At 57.1% G+C, this 16,277-nt stretch overlaps 2 protein-coding genes across 3 annotated transcripts in view; one reads left to right on the top strand and one right to left on the bottom strand.

Moving 5' to 3' along the window:
* STKLD1 (serine/threonine kinase like domain containing 1) overlaps nucleotides 1–2,885 on the bottom strand; it is a 23,613-nt gene extending 20,728 nt beyond the window's left edge. The window contains exons 1-2 of the mRNA XM_072778599.1: nucleotides 2,731–2,885; nucleotides 942–1,028 (exon numbers count right to left, since the gene is read on the bottom strand). Coding sequence (XP_072634700.1) covers nucleotides 942–1,028; nucleotides 2,731–2,745 — 102 coding nt within the window. The 5' untranslated portion in view covers nucleotides 2,746–2,885. The remainder of the gene's footprint in view (nucleotides 1–941; nucleotides 1,029–2,730) is intronic.
* A 133-nt stretch (nucleotides 2,886–3,018) lies between these two features.
* On the top strand, nucleotides 3,019–16,059 carry SURF4 (surfeit 4). 2 transcript variants are annotated; one of them, XM_072778604.1, is made up of 7 exons: nucleotides 3,062–3,196; nucleotides 4,122–4,142; nucleotides 10,715–10,901; nucleotides 11,561–11,637; nucleotides 12,228–12,271; nucleotides 12,735–12,921; nucleotides 13,690–16,059. In XM_072778604.1, the coding sequence occupies exons 1-7, from the start codon at nucleotides 3,149–3,151 to the stop codon at nucleotides 13,954–13,956; spliced, it is 831 nt and encodes a 276-aa protein (XP_072634705.1). In that variant the 5' UTR covers nucleotides 3,062–3,148; the 3' UTR covers nucleotides 13,957–16,059. The 2 variants fall into 2 exon arrangements, with proteins under 2 accessions (XP_072634706.1, XP_072634705.1); XM_072778605.1 differs by lacking the exon at nucleotides 4,122–4,142 and having other exon boundaries at nucleotides 3,019–3,196.
* The last annotated feature ends 218 nt before the right edge of the window (nucleotides 16,060–16,277 follow it).

Here is a 16,277-nt window from a genome sequence, read left to right on the forward strand (position 1 = left end):
CAGCCAATCCCCATCTTTATTTAATTAATTTATTTTTTAATAAGGAAGACTGACTGGCTTTTTAAAAAGCTCCTTGATTGCCCAGAAGGCAGTGGGCTCCTGCCCCACTGGCCCATGACACAATGGGGCCGGCCCCACAGCCAGCCCATGGGCCCACGGAGTGGGAGGAAGGTAAGGACTCTGGGCCTGGCCTCCTGGGGTAGAGGCTGCTGAGTGGCTCCACAGGCAAGAGGCCTGGCTGCACAGAAGCGACCCCAGCAGCTGATGCCAACAAGGCTCTTCCATGTGCACAGCCACCCCCAATCCCATGGTCTACCAGCCAGCGCCGGGTACCACAAGGGGATACCAAGGACTCTTTTATGGCAGTTCTCTTCTCCCACTCACTCTGTTCATCTGGACCACCCTGACTCGGATGCACAAAGGGCTGTCCCCCTGCAGGTCCGTACCCCACCCTGCCATGCCAGTCCTGCCCTTAGCGTCCAGTGACCTTGGGCAAGTCCCTGCCCACCCCTCCTCCACCCTGGTCGTGGCTCCCCTTTGGTAAAATGGTGGCCCCGCTGAGGTAGCCTGAGTTCAAATCCTCTTGGGAGTTGTGTGACATTGGCTAGCCTGCAGCCTCCCCAAGTCTCCCTATCCCAGCTTTGCAGGGCTGTGGGAGATTAATATGAGCCTGGCATGAAGCACCTACTGAATAAACCATACGGATAGTTGCTGTTGTCATTGAAGGACAAATGAGCATTCCTTCTCCAACCAGGTGAGAGAGTCAGATGTGCCAGGAAGCCTGAGGAGCCTCATGCCACCCCCATGTCTACCCTTGACTGGATTTGCCTCTGTGACTGCTGGTGGAGAGGAACCAGTTGTCATGTCAGGAAACCTTTCCCTAACATGGGGATGATGCGTGTATGTTTGGGGGGACCACCCACACAGGAGCCACCTCTTACCTGCTTTATCACGTGCTTTACTTTGTTTTTTTTTTCCTCTACCACCAGGTTCACCCCCAAGGCCCCAGGACTCAGCCGGCCCAAAATCTACCAGCAAGAGAAAGAGCAGCTTTCAGGAAACGCACAGGCTATTGACTTTTCAAAGTATGCTTAGCCCCGACACCTTTTCAGGCCCCAATTTCTCCTGCAGGCCGGGAGAACAAGCATCTCCACCACATTTTTCAGAGCAGGAAATGCCCAGAAGGTTGAGGAACCCAAGCCCATCTCTCGGGTGCCAATTCTGGACCTCTTTCCACCCCACACCCTTCTCCAATCTGCAGCAGGGACCAGTGGGCACCCAAGAGCCAGCACCTCCCTGGGGCAGAGCTTTATTCACTCTATTCCCCTATTCCCCCAGCTTCCAGCACCCACCTCCAAACTGAGCATCCAAACAAACAACTAAATTGGTGCATAGTCACAGCCATGAGTAGCCTGGCACTGGGCCAAGCACTTTACAGCCACCGCCTGTGAGCAGCACTATTGCTATCGCCATTGTTCACACCGAGGAAACTGAGGCACACAGGGACCGAGGTCCTTGTGTCTGAGGCTATAGTGCTAATAAGTTAGATGGCCTGGATTGGACTGGAACTCTGGGGTCTGACTCCAGAGCCTGTGCTTTGGACCAAACCCCCAGAGAGACAGCTGCCATGTCAGAACTCTGTGCAGAGAGCCCATGGGCCATGGGGTGGGGGTGGCTGCTGGGATTACTTCTGTGGGAGGATGGAGGAAGCCTGGCAAGATACAGGGGAGTGGACGCAGGAGATGGAACCTGGAGTCTAGGGGCTCTCAGAGCCAGGCAAATCTTGGATTCTGCAGTCCGAATCCCGCTTAGGGAATTTTGGGGACCACGTCCTGAGCAGCGTAAGCCAGTCTAGGAATGCACATACCTTGGCCCTCTTAAGCGGTGGGCTAAACAGTAAAACACACTTGTATCTCAGATAGGGTCTGTCGTTATTTTTTCCTGAAAAGGTCACTTTGCCTTTACAATTCACTGGGCCCCAGAAACTTGTCTCCTTTACCACCAGCTGACTCCTGGGAGTCCTCCCACACAAATGGAGTGCTCACAAAGTGAGAAAAAAACCAATCTACAGATTGTTTTCAAATTAATGACATTTTTACAAAGACTGAATCTTACAACACTTAATAAAGTTGCCATTATGTATAGAAGCAGTTAAACATTCATTCATTTTTATTTTGCAGCTTTCCTTTTGTTTTATGAATTTTTCAAGTCTCATACATTTTCGCAGGCCCTGGAAAAGGCTAAAGTCCTCCTACCCAGGACTACTGATGGGCTGTATTAGGAGTATGGGGGCTCCTGATACTGAATTTTGGACGCTTTACGGAGTCCTGGGGACCCATGAGTGGGAGAGGTGGAGCTCTTTTCCATCAGCTATTCAGACAGACGGGGATGGCCAGTCCTTCATTTCATCCATCATTCTAGAGAGGGGAAAACAGGCTCAGAGACCAAAGGGCAGCCAGGAGGTCACCTCCGAAGGTAGCCGAGGTCACCGTACGCGCTGATGGCTGACCCTGGCCCTCTCCAGGGGCTGTGACCGGTAAACCAGTAGGCGGGTGGGGAGGTGGGAGGGGGTGTGTGTCCGGGTCCCCGGGAGGCTGTGGGGCTGTGACCCGGCTGTGACCGGTAAACCAGTCGGGGGCGGGGAGGTGGCGGGGTCCGGGTCCCTGGCTCGCACCGAACTGGCGCGTACTCGTCGCCCCTGCCCCCCCCCGCCAGGGAACAACTTGGCACCTGGTACTTCTCCATCGCGGCTGCAGCGGAGGGGGGGGGACTCCCAGCCTCGTCTCCCTCCGCGGGGGCCGCGGCTGCGCCCCCCCTGGCCGGCGCGCGGACCCTCCCCTGAGCGCGCTCAGCAGAGACCGCGTCCGGCCGAGCGGCCCAGCCCCCACCCCGGGGGCGGGGCCTGCGGGCGGCGGGCGGGGCGGCTGCGTGCGGCGCGCGGCCCCTTTAAGGCGCGGCCGGGGCGGGCCCGCCGGCGCGGCCCCTTTAAGGCTTGGCCTACGTGGCAGCCGCTGGAGCCGCGGACGAGGAGCGAGGCCGGCCGCCGGGCACTTCCTGTGGAGGCCGCAGCGGGCGCGGGCGCGGGCGCCGAAGGGCCGAGCGCCGAGCGAGCGAGCGAGCCGAGCGAGCCGGGCCTCCCGCCGCCGCCATGGGCCAGAACGACCTGATGGGCACGGCCGAGGACTTCGCCGACCAGGTGCGGCCCGCCGCCCGGCCCCGGCCCCGGCCCCGGCCCCCGCCCCTCCCGCGGCCCCCGCCCGAGGATCGCGCCCCCTCCCCCAACCGGGGCATGCCCCCCGCGGCTCGTGGCGCCTCCCGGCCCCGACTCCCGCAGCCGGCGCCCGGCCCGGCCTGCGCTTGTCGCCGCCGCCCGCCAGGGCGCCCAGCTCGGGGAGCCGTGCCCCGCGCCCCGTGCCCCCCGCGCCCCCCGCGCCCCCCGCGCCCCCCGCGCCCCGTGCCCTCCGTGACCCCCGCCCTCGTGCCCCCGCGCCCCCCGCCCGGCCCGGGCCGCTCCGGGAGAGGGACGCGCGGGGCCGCCCGCCGCCGCGCAGCGTCCTCCCTCGGAACAGTCGGGGTGGTCCCCGCACGCTCCGCTCGCACCGGCACCGGGGGGCGGGGTGCGGAGCGCTGATCCTGAGCGGCCGGTCCGGCTGCAGGCCGGGGGTCCTCCCGCGGGGAAGGGGGCGCCCTGCTCGGCACCCCGGCCGCCCGCAGCCCCCGCACGCCGCGCTTTGCTCTGTCCCGCGCGTGTTGGCCCGGGGGTCCCTCCGACCTCCCGCACTTGCCCTGCCCGGTTGGACTCTGCCCCGGACCGACGGGAATGGGCGCCTGCCGCGCCGCGGCCTGGAGGAGGGGAAGCCTGCCTCGCCTTCCCGTCCCGTCCCTTCCCTTCCCGGGCGGGTTTCCCCGCTCCCTGCCGACTGCACAGGTGGCATTCTGAGCAACAGGGAAGCCCTGGAGCGGGCGGTTGGCGACAGACTGGATGGACAGAACCAGGTCCCGGAAAGGGCCGGGGCAGAGCGCCCGCCCGCTTTTGATTAAGCTTTTGAGGATTTCGTGTGCCTTTTACCTGTGAAAGTATCCCGTTATGCCTACAGACTAACAGCCTTCTGTTTTGCCAGGCAGATCCGCGTCTGACCCAAGTGAGTTTCTTTCCTTATTTCACTTAAGGTGCTTGTGGTCCCACCAGAGCCTACAGCAGTGAGGTCAGATTTTTCATTTTTAGGGAGGTGATAATTGAGTGATCAAACTCTGAAGCTAAGGTTCATCAGAAGGCTTGTGTGCTGTTTGAGCGATTTTAGGAGAGATAAATGAGTGTTTTCTGATTGGGCGTGGGTGAGCGAGATTTTCCACTGTTCCCCTCAAGGGGTGAATCTGCCTCGTGCGGTCTGCTCATCGGGTCCTCATTCCACCACTTTCCTGCGAGCTGCTATCTTAAGACCGCTTCGGGGGAGAAAAAGTATATCAGCTTGAAGACCTAGTTTTTCCTAAGGTCACGATTCTGTGCTTACAGATGCAGTGTAAAAATCGTGTGCTTTGCAAAAACAATTCATGCTGAGAGCTCTCGAGAGCTCAGTAGGCCTTCCTTCCCCGCCAGTTTTCACTGTCATGGCTTTAGTGACCTGATTTCATTTCTCCCAAGTAGCGACTCCCTGAGAACATGGCTCCTCTCAGCCAAGGGGACCGGGAGAGCTCTGTACACTCACTCTTCAGCCTGAAGAACCCTGATTTTGCAAGTGCATTTCATAACCGGAGCTAGCTAAAATGTCTCTACCCCAGCTGCTGCCAACGATCAAATGATAAACTTTCTTACAGGGGAAAAAAATAAAAGTTAAAAATCTCTTTATGTAATTTTTTTCTTCTTTTCCTCCACGTATTCTGTATTAAATGAAAGAAGCAGAATCGTGGAACTGGAAAGGCCTGTGGAGGGCACACGGGGTCTGCCTGTACCAAGTTACTGCTGGGAAGGCAGGCAGGGCCTGCGGGAGCTTCTGGACTGGCCCGGGGCTTGGGCGTGGGGGCAAACCCAGACTCCAGCCTCGCCCCAAGGCTAGTGCCACGTACCATAAGCTTCTGAGGCCTGGTGTTCTTCTGGCATAAATTGGGTGGGGGGGAGGACCCCTTCTTGTAAAAAGGGCATGCTGCATCAAACCCAGCATCCAAAGTGGCCCAGGGCTGTCTGTCAGGCAGTGTGGGCTCCTGCTGTTGGTTTATCAGCACCAAGGCCCACCTGGGTGGTGGTAGCAGATGTCAAAAGACCCCTCCATGCCCCCTGATGGGTGACTGGGGAGGGCAGTGGCCCTCGTGCTCTTCAGAACCAAAGTCAGGAGCCTCTTCTGCCACAGGCAGGCTTGACGCAGTAGGATGTGGGCAGATAAGAGGGCAGAGCCAAAGTGACGGCTTCCCATGGACAAAATTTGGCCACACCGCGGTGGCATTTTTGTTTTTAACATTTATCCACATAATATTAAAAGAAGGCAACCAATCATAAAAGTGCTGGGAATCCAGGATTTTCTTTTTATTGATTGATTTTTTTAAGAAGATTTTTATTTATTTGATAGAGAACATGAGCAGGGGAAGAAGGGGCAGAGGGAAGAGTAGGCTCCCTGCTGAGCAGGGACTCGATCCCAGGACCCTGAGATCATGACCTGGGCCCAAGGCAGACACTTAACGAACTGAGCCACCCAGGCGTCCTGAGTCCAGGCTTTTAAAATGAAAATGATTTCAAAAGAAAAGAATGGGGAAATATTAGGTAGCATATCCATTTTTCTCTAACCTTGTCTTCAGAGAACAGAAGCAAAAACCAAGTGACAGGATTTGACCAGAAAGTCTGGGTTGCTCGAAGGGGACCTAAAAAGGCCTGTGTTCCCCCAGTACTTAGGACAAGAATCCTGAACTGCTAACTCTGGGGCAGGTCCTCCACACTTGGCGCTGTGCTACCCTCCGGAGCGGGTGAGGCCGGCCACGTACCTCCATCTTCAGCCGTGGGGCGGTGGTCTTGCATGGCACGTGGTAGGCCGGAATTCTGAATCCACATTTTCGTATCGGAGGCTGGGCTCCTCACCTCTTGGCTGTCCGGCAGCCTTTCCTTCGGGCCTGCAGAGGTGAGAGTACAGGGTCAGCTGTCTGGTTAGTTCTGGCTGGCAGGCTCTTCAGAGCTGCATCTCTGGCGTCAGGCTCCTCGCCCCGGGCGGCCAGGGACAGTGTCCTGCTCCCAGGAAGCCAGGCGCTAGAGAAAATGCTGAGCGTGCCCTCTGCAGAAGCCAGGCATTCGGAAGCCATCTGAGACCAGGTTGGAAGGAGCCAGAGACCAGTGAACTCAGCAGTCCAGAATTATGTTGTGTCCTGCAGCTGGTGCTTGCTGCCGTGCAGCAGAATGTAGCTCCCGAGTACATCTGTGCCAGCCAGCAGGAGTATTAGCACCTAATAGGTTCAGTGTGACAGCTCATCACCTGAGTGACAGATAAGCTGCATGGGGCCTTGCTCTCCATGATGGCCTTTGGTTTTAACCTATCTTGGGTGTGGCAGAGCCAGTCCTAGGAGCTCTTGCCCCATGCAGCGCCCCTGGGCCCCTGGTCAAGCGTTGGGTAGCCGGGATGGCCTTGACAGCAGTGACTGGGCATACCTGGCCCACAGGTGTTAGGACTCTGGATACACAGCCATGGATGGCCATTGGGTGTGAGTGGGGCTCTGGTGACAGTGATGGGGTCTCAGCATCACTTTCCTTCCGTGTCTCTGTGACCCCTGCCCTCCCAGGGCTGCCTGCCCTGCGCCACCAGGAGTGAGGGGAAAGGGCAGAGGGGGCTCCTTCCTCCCCACCTGCCTGCCTTAGGAGGTTAAGAAGAGGGGCCCTACCTCTTCTGGGGAGCGGGGTGGGGCCATGGCGGGGGGGAACTGTGGTTAGCGAGGCTTCTCCTGGAAAGTGAGGCACAGCTATGTTCTCTTCCATGTGGCCTGTTGCTGCTCTCCTGTGGTTAGGCTCTTGGTCACGTGGATTTTGGGTACGGAAAGCCAGGTCGTCTCCAGGGCCAGTTGACACTTGTTCCTGTTCTTGGAGGTGCAGCCTGAACCCACAGAGTGGCACTCCGGGAGACTTGCTGGGGGAGTTCTGGGGTCATGATGGATGCACACGTGTGAGTCACCAAACTCTTGCTCCAGTCCTGACTCAGCCTGATGAGAAGGAAGTTACCCTACTGCAAGCTCTAATTATCTGGGACGTGTAGGCTTGAGGTGGCCCCTGAGAAGGGCAGCCCCAGTCCCTGGTGATCAGACCTGACTTGCCCTCTCCACTTCCTCAAAGTCCTCAACCAAAAATTGCAGACTGTTTCCCTCCAGTCCTTTCTGTCCCCAATACTCCGAGAAAGTGAGTTTTTCTGTGTTGCGTGGGAGCTGCAGGTGGCTTGGGACCTGATTGCTGTGTGCTCAGAGTTCTGTTTCGGGTGGGGTATGTTTCTTAAATCCCCTCTAGAATAATAACCCCTCATAAAGAAATCCCTGCTTTCCATATTTTGGAAGTCCTTCAGGTGCTGTCACTGCTCATGAGCCATGTCGGGCTTGACTATGAGGTTCTTGGAGATGCCGGTGAAAAGCCGGCCCCACAGAGGCTGACTGTCCTCTCCTGCCGTCTGTCCCTGCCCCGTGTCCGTCTCCAGCTCTCCTGCCATGATTCTCTCCCGTACGAGGCAGTCTGGGTCTCAGCATCCTGAGGGGGCATTACCTGGCCCGCAAGGCCCACAAGGCCTGCAGGTGCTCTGGGCGCCACCACTGCCACCACTTCCACACCAGCCAGGGAACCACTGGGCTTGTGGGTGCTGCTGGGCTGCCTGATTTAGGAGCTTTTCTCTGCTGTGCCCAGGGCATGCTGTCCGCAGATGCATGGTGTGGATTCAGTGGCCACATCTGAATTGCTGTGAGCAACATGCATTCAGGGAATCAGTAAAATTGGGCCTGGCTTCATGTTTATTTGTTTGTTTTTAAAGATTTTATTTATTCATGAGAGACAGAGAGAGAGAGAGAGAGGAGAGAGAGAGAGGCAGAGACACAGGCAGAGGGAGAAGCAGGCTCCATGCAGGGAGCCTGACGTGGGACTCGATCCCAGGACTCCAGGATGACGCCCTGGGTGGAAGGCAGCGCTGAACTACTGAGCCACCCGGGGATCCCCCTGGCCTTATGTTTAAAACAGGGTTGTTTTGTTTTTTTTTTTCCCATGTTGAGTCCAAACAGGTGCTTATTAGAGGCTGGCTGGTTTAAAAGGCGCTGGAGCAGCCTGACTTAACAAAACACAGTCGGCCCTAAGCCTAGACGACATCTGACTTGGAAAATCAGAGATATGCTTACTTCATAGCACAGATAACCTGAATTTTGGCATTCCCCCCCCCCCCCCCAAGCTTGGAGCTGTCTCCTCAGCATGTCTCATGGGGCAGGGAGGAGTCTCCCTGTTGCTCTTTAATCCTCTTGACCCAGACACTCAAATTAGGAGTACAGACTGGCACAGAGGCTTTTAAACACTGCCTATGTCTCTTGGGCCATGCGGCAGAGCTGAGCATGTGTTACACGGGGGTGCTTGGTGGTGAGGAGGCTCAGAGTGAGGCCCGAGGGCCCGGGCTCAGAGCACACTGAGCACCTTTCAGTTCCAGGTCCGAGGCAGGTCAGCAAACCTCCAATGTCTGCCTGCCGGCCTTTTGGTCTCAGCTTCCCCCGGAGTCCTGCCGTGGCCCCGCTCTCTGTGTCTCTATGACTGGACTGGGAGTGATGCCACCAGTGACTGTCGCTGGATCTTATGAAAGCATTTGGGGGCCTTGAGGCAGAAGTGGCAGGGCTGGTGGCATCTGCCGACGGGGCGGGGGGGGGGAGGGGGGCGGGGCGGGGTGTGTACACCGAGTGTGCGTACATCCTACACATGCTCTTATGTAGACTCTAAAGTTGGTGGGACATTTGAGGCCTCTCTTTTTCTAAATAAGGGTCTTTTTCCTTCCTTTTCCTCTGCTTATTGGAGTTGGGAAGAATCTTAGCAGCCATTAATCCAGCTGTCCCCTGCCTCCGTGTCCCGCCACAGTACACAGGCTGGCAGGACTCACAGCATCATCTGCCCACATCCACCTGGTTGATTGGGCATCTGTTTTCTCACTGTGACCTCTGCCACCGCTTCAGTGAGGGTCAGGGGCTGAGTGAGCGTGTGCAGAATCGCCACCTTGGGGCTCAGGCTCAGGAGATTTGAAGAGAAAGGACACTCGGCTTGTAATCTCTCTCCTCGCTCGCTCTCCCTCCCTCCCAGGTGAGCCTGTCTGCCGCGGTCCAGGTGGAGGCGCAGGCGGTGGGGAGGCTTCTCTGCTGACCGAGCCAAAGTTGGCCAACTGAGGGCTGATCTAAACAGCCAGAGGCTCGTTACCTGTGGCTGCGAGCATCAGCTGTTTCTAGAACTTGACAGCAACTTTTCAAAACGCCAACAATTAAGAGATGCTCTTCGATACTAGACACCCCTTCGTTGGTGCCAGTACGCTTTCATCGGCCCTAAGAGGAGCAGTGACGTTCGTTTGACCATCCCTTTGTGGGGGCTAGACCCACAGATGCCCTTTAGACTCTGCCTGACACGTCACTCCTGTGGGTGGGGCTGTCTTCCCCGAGCGGCCGCCGTTACTGTGTGTGGTACGGTGTCCCTTTGCACTGGGTTTGAAGGTTGGAAAGAGAAAGTGGCTGCTGGGTACCTGAGCGACATTTGTGCCTCAATTCAACTCGAGTTTTTGTTTCCTAACCGTGCCATCCCACCTGTTCTTGTCTCTCTGACCTTTGCCAGCGAGTTCTGAAACTTTTCTGAATTTCGCTGCCCTTGACACAGTGCGCCTTCCATTTGTTAGTGTGTGTTTGTAAGACCCGCAGGGCTTTCCAGCTGTTGGGCACACAGTTACACATGTGTGCTCAGTGCTCGCAAACACCTGCCCGGGCTCCCTCTTGCCCAGTGTGGGCCTGGGACATGCACGCATGGCTGCCAGGGCCTGGCCTCTCCTGGCTGCTCTGCAGGTTCCGGTGAAGTATAGACACGTGAGCATCCTGTTAGGGCCCCCAGAAGGCCCTCTAGGCCTGGGACCCTGGCCATCACCCAAGTGGACTGTCATTTCAAGTGTGCTCAGCCCTGTTCCATGTAGAGAGGGTTTGAGTGTTGCTGGGTCTGGAAGGCCGTGGCTTGGCCGGCTGTGACCAGCAGGCCAGGTCAGGCCTCGGCACAGCAGTGTCCGGTGGGTGCAGCACTGAGTGGGCCCCCCGGGTGTGGGGTTAGGTTTTGCCCTTTTATAAAACGACAGTTTCTCGAGGGAGTGGGAGAGGTTTCCCCCTCCAACCTCTGGGACACATGGAAACGTCTGGAGGCATTTTTGGCAGTCACGGTTGGGGCGGGTGCTGATGGCATCTGGTGAGCAGAGGCCAGGGATGCTACCCCCATCTCTGGGCGGGACGGCCCATGGTAGAGAATGCAGGGGCCCACAGGTGGGCAGGGAGGCAGCTGGGTGGGCTCGTGGGGCCTTTTCATGCCGTGACCCTCATCCACTAAGGCCCCAGCCTGAGAGTCAGCTCCGCGTTGATTACCGTCGTTGCCCACACGCGCGTGTGAGACGACGGGGCCCAGGGGCCTGAGCCAGCCCCACAGGGCTGGGCGGAGAGGGGCACCAGCAGGGCTCTGACGTCAGGCCCGCAACCACTTCAGTGGTTTCTGTGCCTGCAGTTCCTCCGGGTCACGAAGCAGTACCTGCCACACGTGGCGCGCCTGTGCCTGATCAGCACGTTCCTGGAGGACGGCGTCCGCATGTGGTTCCAGTGGGGCGAGCAGCGCGACTACATCGACACCACATGGGGCTGTGGCTACGCGCTGGCCTCCGCTTTCGTGTTGCTCAACCTGCTCGGACAGCTGAGTGAGTGGCCTTGAAGCGCGTGCTCGGGGGCTGGAGACAGTGTCACCTGGGGGTCTTCCGGGGTGGTCACTGCACCCCCTCCCCTCCTTCCCGGGCAGCAGGCCTCTGGGCGGGATGACACGGTCCCTGTCCCAAGCACCTAGACAGGGACACATGGGGGACCTGGGGGGGATGACATGGTCCCTGTCTCAAGCACCTGGAGAGGGACACATGGGCGAGCTGGAACCCTGGGTGTCAGGGGAAGATGAGTGAAAGGACACAGAAGACGAAGAGCATCAGGTGGGCATTCAGCTCCCGTGGGCCTGGGTTCTCCCTTTGCTGACCGCTGTCTTCTGGTGGCAGCCCCCCTCCCTGTGCCTCGTGGGGCTTTCTAGTCTGTCCATGGAGTTTCTGAGGGACCACACACTCTGGGAGAGGCCCCTTCTCTGGTGTAAGGGATCTACTTTCTAGAACCAAGTTTCCAATAAGCGAGGTCCAGCTGAGGCGTGTGGTCTGCGCCTATCACTGGTTCTCCTGGAAGTCACTTTTCCTTGGGGTGGGTAGTTAGGCTGCTGCTGCACAGGGCTCAGGCGAGGTGGCCAGGTACCCGGGTACCCGGTGGCGTCCCTTTACCTGGGACATGCCCACAGCCCCCTGACCCTCGCCCTTCTCCTTTCCAGCTGGCTGCATCCTGGTGTTGAGCAGGAACTTCGTGCAGTATGCCTGCTTTGGGCTCTTTGGAATCATAGCACTGCAGGTACATGGGGCGTGAGATCCGGGTCTCTCTCTTCCTGAGCTTCTGCAAAAAGGCATTTTTGGGGATTTGGCTTCCCTCCCCTTTGAGCCTTCTGCCTCTGGCTGAACCTCCTTTTCTTTGCTGAGAAATCACTGGATTTTCCTCAAAGCAAGCTCAGGAGAGCTGGAGAAGATGGTGCCCCGAGAAGGCCCCGAGCTCTGGGTACCCACGTTTTTGCCATCTTCCGGAGTTTCCTTTGACTGGGGGACGAATCATAAGGTTGGCTGAGGCCAGGACATTATCTTATCATTTCATCTCCTAAGGAGTGCCTGTGGGCTGCGCGGGCTGCATAACACAGTGCATCTTAACCTGTTCTAGCACACCTTGGGCACAGCTCTGGTGAGCAGGTGTGTGCTAAGCAGGTCCAGGCTGGCAGCATGCCCCGAGAGATGCTGAGCCAGGTTGTAGAACTTGGCGCTGTTCTGGGGTCCAAGCTGTTCTGTACCTCCTAATGTTTGCACTCATGGCAGAGAAGTTGCCTCGGTAGGAGTCTGAATGGGTTTGAAAATGCTGAGACTTAAGCTTCTGTCTCTCTTCTCTGTTCCATTCAGACCATTGCTTACAGCATCCTATGGGACTTGAAGTTTTTGATGAGGTATGTGTGCTCCTGATGGTGAGCTTTCTTTTCACGTCTCTAGACCCTGTAACTAGCAGTCGGGGTGAACTTCTTTAGGTCCGAGTGGCTTTGGAGTCTGGGGGGTTGGCAGAGGCTCCCCCTCCCCGCCCCGAGCACAGGGGACAAGGCAGCCTTTTCTCCCAGCCCTGTGTTCATGAGGGAGGGAAGGAGGCCAGAATGAGCGCACTAGCTCACAGGGACCCAACTGGTCGTCAGTGGGGCCAGGACTAGGATGGGTCCCGAGCGTGTTCAGGTTCCTGTCGCCATTTGGCACAACAGCCACAGAAGGCCCTTGGAGCTATCAGTCAGTCACCTGGCTGGTCCAGCTTGGTGTGGAGAGGGACCTAGGGGCCCTTTCTGTGCTCCCGCCAAGGCCTTGTGACCTGGTCTGAGGGGCACATGCCCGATGAGCCTTAGTGACTCACCTGGTGTTTGTTGTCAGGAATCTGGCCCTGGGAGGAGGCTTGCTGTTGCTCCTGGCGGAGTCCCGTTCTGAGGGGAAGAGCATGTTCGCAGGGGTCCCCACCATGCGCGAGAGCTCTCCCAAGCAGTACATGCAGCTGGGAGGCCGGGTTCTGCTGGTCTTGATGTTCATGACCCTCCTCCACTTTGATGCCAGCTTCTTCTCGGTAAGTGTTCCTGTTTGCTTGGATGTGTCAGGTCTCCTGGCCTTTGGGAGCCCATCCCCTTCCCTGGTTGCATACTCAGCCTCGTTGAGGGGCTGTTGGAATGATGTTCCAATGAGTTGGCTCAAAGGAAGCAAACCTTTGATCCTACGAAAAGGAATGAAGACCCGTCAAGTCCTGTGAACCCAGAGTGGGCACACGAGGTCTAGAGTCTCCCTGAGCTTACAGGAGGACCAGGCACCCGGCGTGCTGGCCTCCGGGCTGCCCACTCAGGCTCCTTACAGACCCTCACTTTATTTCTTGCCCACCGCTCCCACCTTTAGGGCATTCTATGTGCGCCAGGTGTCGGCTACAGAGCTGAAGTTCTGTCCTGTCCCTAGGAGCTTACAGTGCCCCTTTTTTGAGCCGGCTGGGCGCCCTGGCCAGGAGAGGTTCCCAGGAGGGGTTCCCGGCGCCCTAGGAGGGGGAGCCCAGCCCTAAGGAGAGTACTGGGGAAGATCTCAATGGCTTGCAGGCTCCCAGGGTCCTGGTAAATCACAGCCTGTGCAGTGGAGGCTTTCCTTTACCCTTCCTGACCGTTGGTGTTCAGAGTGTTGCTCTGTGTACCGCCCCCTGCACCGGTCTTTACTTCTCACTTGGACGCACGCCCTTCTGTGACATCGCCCCGACACTGACAAGGGAAGTTGGCATTTGCCTGTTGATAAAACACAGTATGAGTATGTCTTTTCTTCCTCACCTCTTTCTGAATTTCTTGCCTTCCGACCTTTGCAGATTCTTCAGAACATCGTGGGCACAGCTCTGATGATTTTAGTGGCCATTGGTTTTAAAACCAAGTTGGCTGCTTTGACTCTTGTCGTCTGGCTGTTTGCCATCAACGTGTATTTCAACGCCTTCTGGACCATTCCTGTCTATAAGCCTATGCACGACTTCCTGAAGTATGACTTCTTCCAGACCATGTCGGTGATTGGAGGCTTGCTCCTGGTGGTGGCCCTGGGCCCCGGGGGCGTCTCCATGGACGAAAAGAAGAAAGAGTGGTAACACACCCCTTCCCTGCCTGGCTGAGACCCGTGGCCATCGAGGACTGGTTCGGGGTGGATTCGACAAAACTGCCAGCATTTATGTATCCTCTTCCCTTCTCTCCCTTGGTAAAGGCACAGATGTTTTGAGAATTTATTTGCAGACACCTGAAAATTGATGGTTAAATCTGCTCTGGACCCACACCCTAGTATCGGCCATCGGGGCTGGCCAGCTGGCCGGCAGTACCTCCCCCACCAAGGCAAGGCCTCGGCCTCGGAGTGAGTGGCCGGCTGGGCTGTGGCCTCAGTTCCTGTTTTGTTTTGCGGGTGGGGGCCTCAAGCTGTACCGTAAGCAGATACATTGGTGTATCATTCAAAGTGGTCTCCCTCTTCTTATTTTTTAAGTTTACGTTTTTAGCCAAAACAAAAGAATTCGGGACGGCCTAGCCCAACATCAAATACACTGTCAAAGCCCCGGTTTTAAACTGCACCCGTGGCTTCAAGTTGTCCCTGCCTTGCGTTATATTACTTGTGGGAACAGTGACAGCACTTCGAGACCCAAACCCAAAGAAGGAAGCTGTACTGAAGGGGTGGCCGAGGCCGCTGCTCATGGTGAAGTCCCTCATCAGAAAGCCAGCTCAGATTGGTAGATTTTTTAGAGAGTAATCCCCCCAGAGCTTTAGTGGCTCAGGGTGGGGACGGAGGGGCCCGAGGTCCTCCGGCGCCCCAGAACCCGTAGGGATCCCAGCTCCAACCCTGGCCTGGCCACATGCCTGCAAGTTGGCTCCCCCATGAGGGGTATGGGCTGAGTGGCAGCCGCGTGGGGCAGGGCGGCAACAAAGCGGCCTCTCAGACCAGTTACCTCACCCCCGACCTTTACACAGCCTCTGCTGAGCCACGGGCCTGGCCTGGCTGAGCACCCGCCTGGTTCTCTGGCGGGAGGGAGCAGTTCCCCAGGCTGAGTGGCCGTGACTTACCATCTTCTCAAGGCTGTCGCTTGCTCAGAGTGTCTATTTGCTATGCTGAATGCAGCCCAAATTACTTTTTACGATTTGTGATGCCTTACCGATTGGATCTTAATCCTGTATTTAAAGTTTTCTAACATTGCCTTATACTGTGTTTCTCTTCTTGGGGGAGTGAGCGCCTGTGACTCTTCTCTGCTCCCTGGGCTGTAGCGAACACCACGAGGGGAGAGTGGGACATCTCTGTGCTTCCCCCCAGTCCTCCCCCAGAACCTCTTGGGGGCAGGCTGACCAAACTCAAGTGAGGACTGATCAGAGCTTTTCTTTTCTCCTGGTTCATCAGCGAGGTGTGCAGGCCTCAGGGTCCTGCTCAGGGATGCTGGGGCCAGTCCTGAGCCAGGATCCACATTTCCCAGCCAGACCAGAGCCAGTGTGAGGTGGGGAACCTGCCCCGCTTTTGCCTACCTATGCTCCTAGAACCTTTACTGGCTCCATAGCCTGGACCCACCAAACCTGAGGGCCACATGGCACACCTTCTTGACGCCCCCGCCCTGGTGGAGGCTCACCCCCAGATGTCCCTAAACCCTCCCCCACGGCCCACTTGCATGCCCCTCTGGCCTTCTGAAGATGAAGCAATGGCTTATCGGACAGAGGCTTTTTCTACTTCCCGACACTAGGACATTTACCACACAAAGGGGTTTCTACCTGCTGGGGCCACCTGTTGGCCTACCCCCTCCCCCATCAGCACAGCACGACAGTCCTATCAATCGACACTCAGCCAGGTCCGTTCCTCTGTGACACGGTATTTGACGGTACGGGTCCCTCTTGACCCTGTGCTCGCAAGACCTTTTCTTTGTCAGTTTGTAGAAACAGGTGGACCCCAGGAGGCTGACGGGTGTGGTCAGAGGACACCCTCAATGCTAGGGGGTGTTCTGGCCTCCTGGGGCCCTGCGCAGGCCGGTGCCTGGGACAGGGTAGATGCCTTTGCAGGGAGGAGAAAAAAATACTACCAATTGGCTTTGGCAAAACAATTTCTGAAAATTTTTTTGCTTTATGTGGGAAATAGGTATAAATCTCATTTTATGCTGTATTTTATATCTTAGTTGTGTTTGAAAACGTTTTGATTTTTGAAAACATCAAAATAAATAATGGCATTTGTTGTACGCAGTGTGGTCCTCTGGTGTTGTCCAGCTGGGGTGAGGCCTCGCCAGGCCTCTCCTCAGATGCTGAGTGAGCCTGACGGACCCCTAGGCTTCACTGAGGACCACTTAGAAGCCATGTCCAGACATAATTCTTCCCTCAGGGTCCCTGCTGTTTCTTGGGGACGGGGGAGTGTGCCCCTGAGCCTGGGGGCCAGACCCCAGCCCACCAACATGGAGTG

Source organism: Canis lupus, chromosome 16 (genome assembly GCF_048164855.1).
Source record: "Canis lupus baileyi chromosome 16, mCanLup2.hap1, whole genome shotgun sequence".
Classification (NCBI taxonomy): Eukaryota; Metazoa; Chordata; class Mammalia; order Carnivora; family Canidae; genus Canis; species Canis lupus.